This window comes from Echinops telfairi, unplaced genomic scaffold (assembly GCF_000313985.2).
Source record: "Echinops telfairi isolate 266 unplaced genomic scaffold, ASM31398v2 ScPeMD7_3533;HRSCAF=4204_0, whole genome shotgun sequence".
Classification (NCBI taxonomy): Eukaryota; Metazoa; Chordata; class Mammalia; order Afrosoricida; family Tenrecidae; genus Echinops; species Echinops telfairi.
This window is the reverse complement of record NW_022107431.1, coordinates 36,317,192-36,333,593: the sequence shown is the minus strand read 5'-3', so window position 1 is coordinate 36,333,593 and position 16,402 is coordinate 36,317,192. Positions and strand designations below refer to the sequence as shown.

At 45.2% G+C, this 16,402-nt stretch overlaps 1 protein-coding gene across 1 annotated transcript in view; it reads right to left on the bottom strand.

The window, feature by feature from the left end:
* Nucleotides 1-16,402, bottom strand: part of SLC2A12 (solute carrier family 2 member 12) — a 77,428-nt gene that overhangs the window by 41,161 nt on the left and 19,865 nt on the right. Inside the window, exon 2 of the mRNA XM_030886851.2 lies at nt 10,459-11,790. Coding sequence (XP_030742711.2) covers nt 10,459-11,790 — 1,332 coding nt within the window. The remainder of the gene's footprint in view (nt 1-10,458; nt 11,791-16,402) is intronic.

Below are 16,402 nucleotides of genomic sequence, written 5' to 3'. Positions count from 1 at the left end.
AGTAGGTGAAGGAAGGAGGGAGGGTGGGAAAAGAGAAAGGAAGAAGGAAGAACGGCATCCCCAGGGAGGAGATGCCACCAGGATGCTGTCACTGTTTGGTGCTGCCAGCTGGGCACCATGCATTGCATGTTGTTTCTCCATGTGCTGCTGCCCACAGGTGCAAATAATAACAAAAAGAAAGAAAGAAAATTAATATAAAAATATTCACTAAAAGGAAAGAGCCAGAAAGGGTCACAGCCTTAAAACTTGCAGATAATTTACCCATCAGATCTAAACCCTTGCCTGAGCAGTTAAAAAAGGAGGAAAAGTCACACTGAGGTTGACTGAAGTCTTTTGTGCCATGCCACACCAGCTGGTTCAAACAAAGACACGTGGTGCCACCCTGGGGTAGGAGCATCTCAATGGCACTCGGTTCAATAGGCTGAAAAACGGCCAAAGGGTGCTGGGCTGCTAACTAAACGTTTGCCGCGGAAACCCTCTGAGGTTCTGTGGGAGAAAGGCCTGGCAATCAATATTAGAGCCTAGAACATCTTACGGGGTGGTTCTAATCTGCCATACAGAGTCCCTCCGGGTCAACACACAACAACAGCATCCAAAGCACTCTCCTTGGCGTTAGTCCTGGTGACCCCCACGCAGTGCTATGACAGGCGTATGCCCATTCCATCGATTAGAGCCCAAATGGGGAAAAATCAAACTCACTGTCCTCACGTCCATACCGACAGGACAAGGTGGCACTACCCGTGTGGGTTTCTGAGACTGTCCCTCTTTCCGGGAGGAGGAAGCCTCGTTTTTTTAGCTGAGGAGCGGCTGGTCGTCTCCAACTGCTGACCCGAGGTGAGCAGCCCCAAGCGTAGCCACCACAGGGCAGAGAAGTAAGATTGGAACCCAGGTTTTCTGACTTTTAACTCAGACTGTAGCCCAGAACCAAAGTACTCTAGAACACCCTAGTTAGGGGCTCGTACAAACAGACTCCTGGGAGATGGAGTGGTTCGTGGTGGAGAAAATACTTTCCTTGTGGTTGGAAGGGAATAGATTGAGCAGAAGGGAAAGAGAGGATCCAATAGGCGTCTCATGCCCTTTGACTTGAAGATGGAGACTTAACACAGACACCCAAAAAAGGAACTATGGCCTCCTAGATAACTCCGGGGCCTTCCTTCCCTGTTCTTCTGTGGCGGTCTCTAGATCATGGTCTTGGAGCACAAGTCTATCGACGGTGGGTAAAAGTGCCCCCCGGAGTGGGGAGTACAGTGACCCGCATAGGCTGAGGTGATGTGATGGAGGCTATGTTCATTTCTTGCGGCAACCAATGATCGCAAACGTGGTGGTTTAAGACAGCAGAAATTGATTCTTACACAGCGTGGGGAATAAAATGTAGCACCTCAAGGTGTCCACATGGCCATCCTCCTCCCTTGCCTCTGCCGTCTTCTGAGGGTTGCTTCATTCCAGTCTGCGTGTCTTCCCCCACAGAGCCTTCTCCGGTCTCTCTGAGCGTCCTCCGTGTGTCTTCTGAGGACTCCTGTCATCGGACTAAAGGCTGACTGAGATAATCCATGATGGTCTTTGACGATCCTTGATTAATCATTTGCAAAGACCCCTTTCCAAATAAGGCCACGTGCAAACGTGCTGGGGCTGAGATCATGGGCATATCTTTTGAGGGCCACTAGTCAGTCCGCTGAAAACACAAAAACCAAAATGGAAACTGTACCATTTGCTGTTGGGTCACTTCCGACTCACAGGGACGCTCTGGGACGCTGTCCTTTGGGGTCCAAGGCTGTGAGTCTTTATGAGAGCAGAAAGCCCCATCTTTCTCTCAAGGAGCTGCTGGGGGGTCCAAACTGCTGACCTTCGGGCAGCTTGCAGCCCAGTGCCTAATCTACCATGGAAGCCTTCATAATCAGGCAGCGTTGTTCCTTCAGGCTAGGGGACCTAGTAGTAGAAAGATTTCCTAGATGCTAGTACTCAATCTAGTTGACCTTCAGCACTCTGACCTTCTGGTATGTTTCTTATAAGAGGAAAATGTTGGACTAGCTCATTCTCATTCCTTTTCATCTCGAGAATGATTTGATTGCTGTGGTTTGGTAGTAAGTAGGGAGCCATAGACAATTTGTGAGCATCGCTGGCACGAGAAAACAATACTTTAGGAGTAGTGGTTCGGAGGCTGGATGGGCATGACGTGCCTGTCGTGGAAGAGACCCGCTGAAGGGTTTCCCAGGAATCTGAGGAGTGAAATGAAGGAGAGACTCTTATGGCTGCCAGGGGCCAGTGTCAATTTTTGACTCACAACAACCCCAGATGAGAGAATGGAATTGATCTATGAAGGTAAACGTGGCTAGAACCTTTACACAAGGAGACTCAGAGTTGCCGGGTGGGTTTGCATTACCAATGTTTTTGTCAATAGTCAAGTCATAGCTGTTGTACCACCAGCACTCCTTAGAGTAGGCTAGTGTGGCAGAAATATTAAGGAAAAAGGAAAGAGAGAGAGAGAACATGGGATTGCTTGTTGGAGGAAAACCAAGAGCATTTGGTCATTGACTGGATTGGGCAAAGGCCCCACACCGTCCCATCTGGGTGGCTGGAATACGGAATGGGCCAGGGAAAGAAAGGGGAAGCCGTAAAGGAGCCTGGCGCAGGGAGAAAGGAATTCAGCACAGGGCTGGCTGCATTCAGTTGACAGCAAAGCCTTGAAGTGGAAAAGTTTAGCGCACAGTAGAGGGTGGGGGCGGGGAGAATGTGGAAGTCATGTGAGATAAAATAACTGAAGAGAAGTGAGAGTCATCAGCTCAAGGGAGAAAATGAATGTGTGCAAGAGAATACATGTGAAAGGTTTTGTAATGCATTTAGCAAAAAGGTCTTTGTCAGCTTTGTAACTAAAGAAACACAGGCCATGAGACAGTCATGAAATGACTTCACCTCTTTTTCAGAAGGAGATGGGATGGGATTTGAATAATTCATCTCTTGAGAAAAGAAATAGATGTCTTTCACAGCAACTGAAGAGAGAATTCAGAGCTCTTGATCTTTTGAAAGATTTCTTCCATCTTCCCTTCGATTCTGTTTTCCTGGAGTTTACTATTGTGCTGGTTTTGTATTGTGTCACTTTAAAGGCTAGAACTACATTTCACAGAGTAACTTTCTTGGTATAGTTCTGGTTTCAGGGTTGACAGGAAGAGAGGGTTACAAGGGAGTTGGAAGGCTGGAGTGATTTTTGAGAGGTTGGTACTGCGTGGCAGAATCAACTCCATAGCAGTGAGCTTGGTTTTGAGTCTCTGGTGCACACCATCAGACAGGCAATAATAGCTCACACAACTTCTCACTGACCTGCTGCCTCACCTTGGCATGAGGGAGCAGCTAGGGCAGCCAGATTTCTTCCTTGGACGTGTTCCAGCTCTGGGCCAGGTGTGTCGGCTCTGTGGAGAAGGGCCCCCGTTTTTCTGTAGGTGACCTGCACAATGGGGTTGACGTGATGAGAGAAAGGCAGCCCAAATTGAATTGAGTTGATTCCGACTCATGACAATTCTCTGAGTGTTGTGCACCACAAACTTGTCTGTGATGGGTTTTTCAGAAGTAGGTCTGCAGAGTTACATCTCAGGTGCCTCTGGGTGAACTCGTACCCCCAAATGTGCCTCCATTCCTCAGTTATCAGCCGGACACGTTGGCTTTGACATCACCCAGGGACTGCTGAGAGACAGGTGTAAGCTCCAGGGTGTCTGAGCAGGTTTCTGTTGCCTCTGCTTTCCTGCTTTATGCCCCACTTTTCCTTCTGACTGCTGGCCTCACTGACCTGCCTCAGCTCCAGGTCACCACCAAACAAATAAACAGACACCCAAACTCACTGCCGTTACATCAGTTCTGACGCACTGTGACGCTATTGGGCAGGGTAGAACTGCTGCTGTGGGTTTCGGAGCTTGTAACTCTTTACAGGAGGAGAAAGCTTCATGCTCTTCCCAAGGAGCAACTGGTGGTTTCAAACTGCTGACCTTGCAGTTAGCCGCCCTACATTATGCCACCAGGGCTCCGCCAGATGAAGAGAAAATATCCTTCCACTGACCTCACCAGCTTCCCTTTGTGATTTCTTTTTTCTCATCTCCCTGTGGTAGTTACACAATCTGTTGTCAACTTGAGACTTAAGAGCTTGAATTCTTGCCAATGCACACATTAAATGTTTTCTTATTTAAGTTTACCTATTCAAGTCAATGCACTAAAAATTTGTCGATTCTTTTTCATTCCAATTGGAATTCACTGTCTTCGAGTCAATTCCAATTCCTAGTGACCTTACGGGGCAGAATAGATCTGTGCCCTGGGTTTCTGAGACGAAATCTGTGCAGGAGGAGAAAGCTTCCTCTTTATTCCGCAGAGCTGCTGGTGGGTTCCAACAACTGACCTTGGAGTTAGCCGCCCAATGCGCAACCTACTGCCAGGGCTCCTAGGGCTTTCTCTTCTTATCCCCTTGCTCAGTTTGATAAAAACTACAGGCTGACTTATTTCACAAAACTTCAGCATGAGATCGGTCCCCAACCAAACCCATCACCATGGAGTCAGTTCTGACTCACAGCAACCCTTTGGGACAGAGCAGAAACGCTCCTGTGGTTTCTCCAGGATGTAGATTTTTGTAGGAGTAGAAAACGTTCTCCCGTGGAATGTTGGTGGATTTGAACAGCTGCCATTGCAGTTAGCTGCTCCGTGAGGACCCCACTATACTACCAGGGCTCCTCTGAGAGTCTGTGTCTCTATAGTCCATTTTAAACAAAATCCAGAGTGGCCTATTAATAATCTAATCGAAACGGGAGTGCTACACTATTTTTGTTCACACTTAACTTTTAATGTACTCACAGAGAGAAAGGAAGTAAAAATAGTTAACATGTGCTACCAAGACCAACGAAGGACCGCCTGTCCTCGCATTGGACAAATTCGTTGTACAAGACAGCTTTAGAGTTTTATAGAGCGAAGATGTCACTCTGATTAGTAATGTGCGCCTGAGCCAAGTCATGGTTTCTCAGTGATCTCACGTGCATGCAAACCCTGGACAATGAACAAGGAAGACGAGGGAAGTTGAAGTGTGGTTTGATGAAGAATACTGAGTAGTGTGGACTCGCAGAAGAATGCAAACAAACAATCAAGATGAAACAAAGGAGCAAAAAGAACCTCTGGAGCCAATGGTTACACTTCAGGATGTGTTCTACAAGATCAGAGCTTCAAAACCACTAGCCACTCAGAGGGACAAAGACAGGCTTTTTACTCCATAAGTAGTGACAGGCTTGGAAACTCACAAGTGCAATTCTACACTGTCCTATAGGGTCTCTATGACTCAGCATTGAGTTTGGTTTTGAGAAAGAGAGAGAGAGAGGAAGTTTGGTTTGCGAAGAGGTACAGTGAGAATGTTCTTCAGAAGGAAGTATGGCAAGCCTTTCATGTGCTTCCTTTGAACACACCACCGGAAGATACCAACCACTAGAAAAGGAAACCGTGTTTGGTAAAGTCACCTACCCACGGCCAATGAGGAGCATCTGACTCATATTGAGCCTACATGGGGTTTCTAAGACTATAAAACTCTATGCCATCAGCAAACCTCAACTTTCTCCAGAGTGGCTGGTGGGTTTGAGCTGCTGACCTTGCAGTTAGCAGTCCAATGCTTACCTGACAGTGCCACCAGGACTCTGTTGGTAAAGAGTCAGCAAAAATAAAGAAAACTCTCAATGAGATGGATCGACACTAGCCCCAATCGACCCAAGTAGAAAACACATTGTGACGATGGCACAGTATCAGATATCATTTCATTTCCCCACATAAGTTTCCATAAGTCGGAGCCAACTGACAATAACTAACAAGAATTCATTTCTTGGACTGGAATTTCACAAAACAAGAGATGTTCTAAATAAGTGGACATATTATTTAACCTGAGCAGATTCAGTGTTTTCCTTTGTAAAATTCAGTGAAGAAATACTCTCTTCAAAGGGTAGTTGCGAACATAAAATGAAACACTTAAAAATATGTAAGATTGCCTGGCTTAGCATTTTATATTGAAAACAAAACCATAAACCAAACCATGGCCGTAGAGTAGGTCCTGATGCCCGGTGACCTTACAGGACAAGGTAGAGCTTCCCCAGCGTTTTCAAGGCAGTAATCTTTACAGAAGTAGACTGCCTCGTCTTTCTCCCAGGGGCTGGGATCTGCAAAACACTGGCCTTTAGCAGTGAATGGCCAGTGCATTAGCGGTTAGCAGCTGAATGGCCACCAAGACATTTTATAGGATCAACAACTCATCTCTAAATCTACAGCCTAATTGATGTTTAAAAGAATGGGTAGAAATCTGCTTCCCAGGACTCCGCTATTGCAAACCGTATGGAGCGCTGCCTCCTGCAATGCACACGGAGTTGGCGTGAGTAGGGACTGGCTCTCCAGCAACTGGAACACTATTGAAGTATTCGGAAAAGAAATAACAAACAGCCTGTGACATGTTTGTCTTAAGTTAGATAGGGTTTGCTGAAAGGGGGAACTTCTGCTCTAATATAATAATGTATCAAATGATATGTTAGTGACTGAGGATTTGCTGAAGGTTTCAAAGCGCTGAAAAACTAAGGGGAGGATTGTAGGCGGCCGAGATGACTCTAGTCGTGCCTCGACTTGTTCTCAGAGTTTAGGATCTAGTCTCTCTCATTGGAATATAGATGTTCCACTCTGGGAGGTTCCTGGAATTAAAGAGAGTATTATGTTCTTGCTTCTTTGGGTAACCTTTTCTTAGCTTCTTAGTTGAATTTCATTATTTCCAAAGATTGGACCCAGAAAACTTATGTGAGAAGGAAATATTTTCTGTTTATGACGACTATCTAGCAAGAAGAAAAATGAGAAATAGTGGCCAAGTAGATCAATATCAGATGAGCAAAATTAATTGTACTTGTTACTATAGAAAACTTTCATAAACAAAGTTAGCTTAGCACCTGTGTCTTGCTCTTCTCATTGACTGTTAAGAAATAAATATGTAAATAAAATGCCTGCTCAAATTTCATTAGCTCATAGTATCAGAGTAGCCATGGAAAGATCTCACAGGTATGATCTCGCCTATGATCAATGGGTCCTGAAATAACTGTAGAAGCAGGTTTCCAGGAAACTGTTTGCTAATGTTTGCCATTCTTTAATCTCAAGAAATAGGGTGAGGGTTCAGGAACAATTCGAACTGCTTAGAGCTTACAATGCTGCACTGCCTATTCTTTCTGCCCATGCATCATGGTGATGGTGTTGCGATGTTTATTTTAGGCAAAGGGATTTGACTGTGTGGACCACAGCAAATTATGGGTCACATTACAAAGAATGGAAATTCTATAACATTTCATTGTGCTCACGGGGAACCGGTTCAAAACCAAGAGCCAGTTGTTTGAACAGAACATGAAGATCCAGAATGGTTTACAATTGGGAATGGTGTAATTCAGGGCTGGGTATTTTCTTTTCTTCTTTCTTTCTTTCTTTTTTTAATCATCTTTTAAAGATCATTTTATTGGGGGCTCATACAATTTTAAAAAATCAATTTATTTGGGACTCGTACAACTCTTATCACAATCCATACATATATCCATTGTGTCAAGCACAGTCGTACATTTGTTGCCATCATAATTCTCAAAACATTTGCTTTCTACTTGAGCCCTTGGTATCAGCTTCTCATTTTTCCCCTCCCTCCCCACCCCTTCCTTCACGAACCTTTGATAATTTATAAATTATTATTATTTTGTCATATCTCACAGTGTCTGATGTCTCCTTTCACCCATTTTTCTGTTGTCCATCCCCCAGCAAGGGGGTTATATGGAGATCCTTGTGATCAGTTCCCCCTTTCTACCCCACCATGCCTCCACCCTCCCAGTATCGCCACTCACACCACTGGTCCTGAAGGGATCGTCCGTCCTGGATTCCCTGTGTTTCCAGTACACCTACCAGTGTACATCCTCTGGTCTAGCCAGATTTGTAAGGTAGAATTGGGATCAGGGAGGGGAGGGGAGGAAGTTTTTGAGAACTAGAGGAAAGTTGTATGTTTCATCATTGCTACACTGTACAGGGTTGGATATTTTCATCAGACTTGTTCAATCTGTACACTGAGCAAATGATCCCAAAGTGGACCATATGAAGAATGTGGTGGCAGGGCTGGAGGAAGGCTCATTAACAACGTGGTAGGTGATGGAACTTTGCTTGTAGAAAACCAAGAGGACACGAAGCACACACTGATGAAAATAAAAGATTACAGCCTTCAATACGAATTACATCTCAGCATCAAAGAAGTAAAAGTGGACCCATAAGAAACATGATGATCACTGGAGAAAAGATTGGAGTTGTCAAAGATTTCATTTTACTTGAATCCACAATCAATGCTCAAAAAAGCTGTCAAAAAATTAAATGATGTATTTCACTTGGAAAATCTGCTACAAGAGACATTTTTAAAGTTTAAAAAAACAAAGGATGCCACTTTGAAAACTAAGGTGAGCCTGACCCAAACTCTGGTATTTCTGATCATTTCATATATATATGAAGGCTGGACAGTGAATAAGGAGTATCAGGAGACTGACACATTTGAGTTATGGTGTTGGGCAAGAATCTTGAAAATACCATGGACTGCCAGAAGAACAAGCAAATCTGTTTGGGAAGAAGTTCAGCCTGAAAGCTCCTCAGACCCAAGAATGGAGAGACCAACCAGTCCTTGGAAAAGAGCATCATGCATGGTGAAGTGGAAGGTCAACAAAGAGCTGAGGTCCTGCAACAGAATAGATTGACACGCGGGCTGTCGCAATGGGTTCAAGCATAGTAACAGTTGCGAAGAGAACACAGGATTGAGCAGTGCTTCATTCTGTTGTTCGCAGGATCCCTATGAGCCTTCACGGAATTGACAGCACCTCACAACAGTGCTTACTCTATTGGGGGAGGGGGGGTTATGCTGGCCACCAGAAGAGCCAGCTTTCAGTCATTCGTGGTTTAGATCATGTGACCCTACCTTGCCACAGCCGACTGTACCAAGAAGAGATCTGGATTACGTATGACTTAGTACATTGAAGAGCAGGGTCATTCACACACACACACACACACACACACACACACTCACACACACTCACACACACCCCACCTCTGGAATTTGAACGAGTCTAAACTGAATGATAAGGATGGAGATTTGGTGCTGAAGAGGGCACGTCAGCCATGTCCAAGCCCAGTTATGCATTAACTAAAGATACAGCACGTCAAACCTGCTGGTTGCCGGCCAGAATAAAGCAGACACAGGTGTAGCTCAGTTCACTAAGCTATAACCTCCTTGAAGACAGAAACAATAGCTGTTCTGTCTATTATTGTTTCTCCAACACGTAGCAATCGTTTCTGGCTATTAAAAAGTAATTCACTCAACGTGCATCAATTGGCTAGCGAATGACTCAGCGGTGGGTCATAAAAGTGAAAATTCCTGAACTCCTGGTGTTTGTTGGGCAAGCCCTAAAGTGACCTTTCCACCCAGAAACACTGTCCAGTTCCTGGCATTGGAAACCTACATTTGCCAATGAAGGAGACTCCTTCTTCACCGTATGCATTGCCCTTGACCCTTTAATACTTCCTTTTTTGAGGCCCTTTGTTTGGCACCTTGATCCTTACAAACAAAAGTTTCAAAACTGGCTTTAAGCAAGAGCTACAGAAAGAGGAAAAGAGAAAATGACAAAGAGGGGAGAAGCAGGAGAGAGAGCAAGACTGCACTTGTTTCTTAGAGGCGTCGCCTCTCCACTGAGGCGTAGGGCAGACTCACAGCAGGCTCCCTACAGAAAGGGGTAGACCTTGGGCATGGAACAAAGACTAACACATTGCAGCAGACATTATTCTGGCAAATTCATCTTTAAGCTTTTTCATTGGCATAGTCTGACTATAAAAAACAAAACCGCCTGGTGACGATCTCTGGTAATTTGTTTGTCTGTACGGTGTTGAATGAGAGTAATTAGATGCCCAATCTCCTGGGTGAGAACAAAGTGCCCTGGGTGGTTAGTCTAGTGAATAAAGACATTCAAAGAAATACTCTATCCTCCCCCAAACTCATGATTCCCTTATTTATTATTACTGAGATACACCCACTCCTGATTCTTCAAAATATCTAAACACTTGATTGTTATTGTTTATGATTGATTATTACTCTCTTTCATGTGTGAACAACTCAGGAATGATAGGAAGTAATGCTACTCCAGCAAATTTTGCTTTTAGGAAACAATACAGTCTCCATGGTAGTAAATATCTTTAAAGGTCAGGTTCATCCTTAGTCAACTGACATTCAGGATCATGGAAAGCCTATCCTTTGGTGAAATATTACGCTGTACCAAGCTGACGTTCCGTATTAGCGGAAACACTAGGGGGTCACTATTGTCCTCATCTTGCCTCTAGGGGTCATATGCTCAGGATGCTCTTACAGGTCAAGAGCAATACATTACCATTTCCATGGAGAGAAAGAATAAAAATACTTACTTGGTCCTAGGCCAATTGAAAAAGCAGCAACATAAACAAGCAAGCTGGCCAAAGAGAGCCACTTCCAAAACGCTGGGACTTCCCCCGGGTCTGGGACTTGGTTTCCAGTTTGGCTTAGTCCAGCATTTGGAAAGGATTCCCAAGTCAGCTCCCCTTTCTTGTCATTTCTCATGGGCAGTAGGGAGCTCCTGCTATGAGGAGTGACCCCTGTAAAGGGCTCTCTGAAGCTGTTGTGGTCCGCTGAGAGGTTTCTTACTCCATAAAATGCAGACTCTTCCAAGGACTGGTTGGTAGGCCCATGGCTCCTGCAGATATTGGTGAAGTTCACGTGAATGTTGAGATTCACGATGCCCATAGTCATCAACGAAGCTGCCATCACGGAGGAGCCTATGCAGAGGAAGGTTTTACTCCCGATGTGGTCTACAAGCAGAGTGGCTGGGATGGTGCTAATGACCTTGACCACCCCAACCCCAGTAGAGGCAAGGCTCGCTGCCTCGTTACTTTGAAAACCAACAGACTTCAAAACAGTTGATGCATAGAATAGTATGTTTGGCTGCCCCGTGATCTGCACAAAAAACACCAATGTCAAGCCTATCATTATCCGGGTCCTCATGTTGTCCTTGGAACGAAACAGATCCCCAAAACTATACTGATATTCATCTTTCAGGGAAGATTTTATCACAGTGAGTTCCTCGGTTGGGTCGGAGATTGCTCGTAATCTTCCGAGAACCTTGCCAGCAGCTTCTTCTTTTCCTTTCATCACCAGGAACCGAGGGCTTGGAGGGAGAAAATACATGGCAATCGCTTGCAAGACTCCCAAGGGAATAACAAGACCGAACATATACTTCCAGCCATGGGAGACATTGGCAAATGCGTAATTTGAAATATAGGCAAAAAGAATACCAATGACAATCATGAGTTCATTCAGGGACACCAGGAGGCCCCTTCTGTGCTGGGGGGCAATCTCTGCGATGTAAACACAAGTGGCGATTGAAGAGAGGGAGATGGAGATGCCCAGAGCAATTCGTCCCACGACGAGAACCGGGTAGGACAAGTAGAGGATCAGGATGCAGCTTCCCAGCCCCAGGAGGCAGGATGACAGGATAATGGCAAGCCTTCTTCCATACCTGTCGATCAGGATCCCGCCGCAGAGAGAAGCCAGGAAGGCCCCGATGAGCAGGGCGCTCACCACCATCTCCTGCTCATGGCAGCCCAGGGCTAGTTCGGCTCTGATCTGCAGCAGGGCTCCGGAGATGATCCCGAGCTCATAGCCCACCAGAAGACCGCTGACAGCCGCAGTCACAGACGACAGGAAAGTGAACATGCTGCACCCTGCGGGCAGAGAGGAGAAGGAGAGGTCAGCTCTGGGTTGGTCTCTTAGACATTCTTCCTCTTGTCTGAGACTCAGCTGCATGCAGGTCTTCGTGGTGCTGAGATTCCACGCGTGCGGGCGCACACACCCACAGTCATAAGCTAATCGTGAAAGTGATGAGATATAGGGAGAAACATTATGTGTCTTGTTTTGTGGAGAAAGGCGAGGGGAGACACTTAGGAAGTCTAGTGTCCTAATGCTGATGGCAACGCTGTTTTCACTGTACAGCAGTTCTACCCAAGATAAGCCTATAGGCTGAACAGGGAACCAGTAAGAACACCATTTAGGTTATGGCTGGGAACTGGAGAACAAGTTCAAGCAGCCCAGCTCTTGGGCAGCACAAAGAGAGTAGGAGCTTCAGGAAATACTTTAATAGTCTTCACAGTAGAAACCAATGGCTGTGGCTTCCAACCCATGGTGACTTTATGTGTGTCAAAGGATAACTGTCCTCCACAGGGGGGTGGAGGCCGTGTATGTGCATGGGTGTGTGGGGGTGGGGGGCAGCGGGGAGGGCAGGGAGGCACGCAGCAGTTTCCCAAGTCTTCCTTCCAAAGTGCTCCTTCCGGCTAAAACAACCTTCAATCTGTCCGTTAGAAATTAGCATTAGCATGCTAACCACCAACCCCAAGGGCCCGCAAAAAAGACTTTCTCCGAAGAAAGGGGCTGAAGAAAGGAGGCTGTGATTGCCTTCATCCATATCAGGAAGAAATAAGAACTTTAGATTATTCTACATGTTTATATTAAAATCTGGGGGGAAAGCAGAATGGGAACAGTTGCAGAGTTCTGGTGGTGGGTACATAGGTGTTTGTTTCATTATATGTTTGAAACATGTCAAACGATCAACAAAACCAAACAGGAAAGTAGCAGAGGTAGAGATTTCAGGCACCCAAATGGAACACAAGAAAACAAACTTCAAGCCAATGCCTGTTCTCAGTGACCTGATGAAACAGGCTAGAACTGGCCCTGTGAGTTTCTGGAAAACTGTTTACAGGAGGAGAAAGCCCTGTCCTTCTCTCATGGAGTGTGGTTTCAAACTGCTGACCTTTAGGACTGCAGCCCAATGCAAAACCATTAGGATAACAGGGCTCCTATCTCAGGCACAGGAAACAGCCATTACAAAGCCTTTGGAGAAATAAGCTCTCATCGTGCTTTAGAAGCTGTTAGATGGCTGGGAGATGGGGGGAGGGGCACAAAGCAGACTTGGAGAGGGAGGTAGGAGATGACATAAAATGGCTTTGTATAGGGAAGGAGGGGAAACATGCAGGTCATGGTAGCAACCTTGTATTGCGCCTCACTATGATAACCGAGTGCATACTCACTGCCCAGGACAGGAGGCATCGCTACTATGGGGTTCTTGTCTTTTAAGGTTATTATTGCTGCTGTTTTATTGTTATCCAGGAGATGACCAGGACCAGGCAATGCCTCATTTTCATATATATAAAGTCACCATGTGTTGGTGCTGATTTTGATAGCAACTAACAACAACAACAACAACAACAACGCTGTTTCATTCACTGTCAGTTTATCACTCTGTGGTGACTTGTGTATTGCTGTGATGCTGGAAGCTGTGCTATCAATCTTTCAAATAGCAGCAAAATCACTTATGGGGACTAGGTTTCAGTAAATTTCCAAACTGCAGCTGACTTGGAAGAACGTCCTCATCATCTACTTCTCAAAATTAGCCAATGAAAACATTATGGGTCCCAACAGAACATTATCCAACTTGCTTACTGAGGACGCACCATCAGAGTGATCAGTCACTAGGGCATCGTGCTTGGTGAGGAAGGCCAATGAGGGCACGAGAGACCTTCAGTGAGAAGAATGGGTACAATAGTGGTGAGAATGGACGGGAACATGCTGACAGGTCTGTGGACAAAGTGGAAGCAAGCAACATTTCCTTCTGTTGTACATTAATTAGATGGCCATGGGTTGGACCCAGCCCCTCAGTAGCTAACAACAATAATTGCTGCTGTGTGGACGCTGTTTCTTTGAATGGCAACATTAGTAGGAAGGAGGAGCTTGTTGTCTTAGTTTTGATGAGACAATGTAACTTGTACCTGATTGCTAGGAGTGGACAGAGTCAAGATTTTATCTGCAGATCCAACTCAATACACTTTCTCATGAATTAGATGTGGTGGGGAAGGAAGTGGATTAGAACTTTGAATGGTAATTTTATGCAGCAACTTGGCTAGACGGTGGTGCCACGTTAGGGGCAAACACTAGTCTAGATGTTGCTGATATATTTACATGCAATTGGCATTGATATCAAGTGAAGCAGTTTATTGCCCATTATGTGAGTGCACCTCACCCAGTTCATTGAAGGCCGTGAAAGGTAAACCCAAAGCTTTCCAGAGAGAATTCTGCCTTGAGACTCTAGGTACTCCCAGAATTCCTCTCCCCTCCCCACCTGCCACCTGTTGAATGGAGACATAGAGCCTGCCAGAATGTCCAGCCTGTGGTCTGACCGATGGAGTTCATACTCCACAATCGCATGAGCCAATTCTGTAAGATAAATCAATCTCTCTCATATATACACAAATTTGGGGCTTAAAGGGGTAGGCTGGAACCATATGTATGGAAATTAGCAGCATGTATTTGATATTTAAAACCATGGGGATGGACCCAACAGGGGGAGGGGGGAAACTGTAAAACTGAAACAGACCTACAAGATGCCAACATTTAGAAGAGGAGGGGTCAGCAAAGGAGATGGAGAAGAACCAGAGCAGAAACATGTGCAAGATAGCAACCTGTCCGTGGGTACACAGTGAAGATGTGCTGAGCTAAGGCTGCTGAGCTCTCTCTGTTATTGTTGTCATTCATTCTGTTGCACTGGCTCTGATCATGAAGACCTCATGTGTAACAGAACACGCCATCGCCTGATCCTGTGCCACATCCCTGATCGGGCACATAGGGAATCCAGAGGTTTCCACTGGCCAACTTGCAAAACTGGTTTGTCAAGTATTTTTTCCTAGTCTGTCTTGATCAGGAAGCTCCATTAAACCCTGTCCACCTCGAGGGACCCCTCCTGATATTTGCAATACCCAGAGCACAACTTCTAGTACCATCGCAACACGGAATCCACTAGAGTTTGGCAAACTGATAGATAAGGGGTGGAGCCCATTTTTGCAGTTCACTCGCCGCCATGGAGTGGATGCTGACTCACAGCAACCCTATAGGACTGGGTAGAACTGCCCATGGAAGTTTCCGAGACTGTAGCTCTTTACAGGAGTAGGAAGCCCAGTCTTTCTCCTGTGCAGTGGCTGGTGGTTCAAACTGCTGACCTTGAGGATCTCAGCCCAATGCATAATTGCCATGCCCCCAGGGCTGGGGGGTTTAAAACTGCCTATTCGGCTATTGTGAGATGAGCAGGTCAAATAAAGGTGATCTAAATCTCCTTCTACACCAAGTACCTAAGCATTTTCACCTCTGAGCTCCTGTTGGAAGCCGAGAAGTGGGGGGTGGGAGACTCCAAAACACAAATTTAAGAAGGGAAAGGAGCCATTTGATATTCAGAGGGTGGAGCAAATAAAAAATGTAAATAATTTACAAAGAATAAGCCTCACTTATAACATTGCAAGCAAAAACTACTGACATTAAGATGGTAATATATCTGCTCTTTCTTTTACTTAATGAGGAACATAAACTTTTACCATCATAATATGCTAGGTACTGTTGGGTGAGTATTGGACTGCTAGCTGCCAGGGTGGCAGTTCTAATTCCCCAGCGGCTCCAAGGTAGAAAGATAAGGTTATTAACTCTGGTAAAGATTTATGGACGAGGCTGCTAACTGCAAGGTCAGCAGTTAGAAACCACCTGCTTTCCACTCCAATGAAGAGGTACAGTCTCAGAAGCCTATGGGGCAGTCCTACCCTGCCTCCCAGGGTCACCATGAGTCGGAATCAACTCAATGACAGTGAGTTGGGTGATACATTCAAATAGACTTGTGGCAGTGAGCTTGGCTTGGCTGTATATGCCGGGCACTTTTCTGGGCACTAAAGATAGATAGATGATAGATAGGTAGATAGATAGATAGATGATAGATAGATAGATAGATAGATAGATAGATAGATAGATAGATAAGATAGATAGATAAGATAGATAGATGATAGAGAGATAAAGAGATATAAAGATAGGTAAGCAGAAATGAACAAAACAGACATGGATTCTGCCCTCAAGAAAAGTAATATTCTGGTAATCTATCTATTATCCATTATTTATTTTATAGTGCTTTATTCTTTTCTAGTGTAAAAATGATTTTAAAATATTTTCTTATAGGTTCATTCATATTTCCATATTCCATATACTCCTCCCTGCTCCCATATGATCATATAACCTTTAATAAGAAAGTCCCTCACCTTAAGAAAAATTAGACCAAACTCTCACAATCAGATGTAGCCAATCCAAACTCACTGCCATCTAGTCCATGCTGACTCACAGCGACCCCCTGTGGGTTTCTAACTGTTTACAGGACTAGAAAAGCCAGTCTTTCTCCCCGTGAGGTGCTAGTGGTTTCAAACTGCCGACTACATGGATGGTACAGCCCAGCGCATGACCACTGTGCGACAAGGGCTC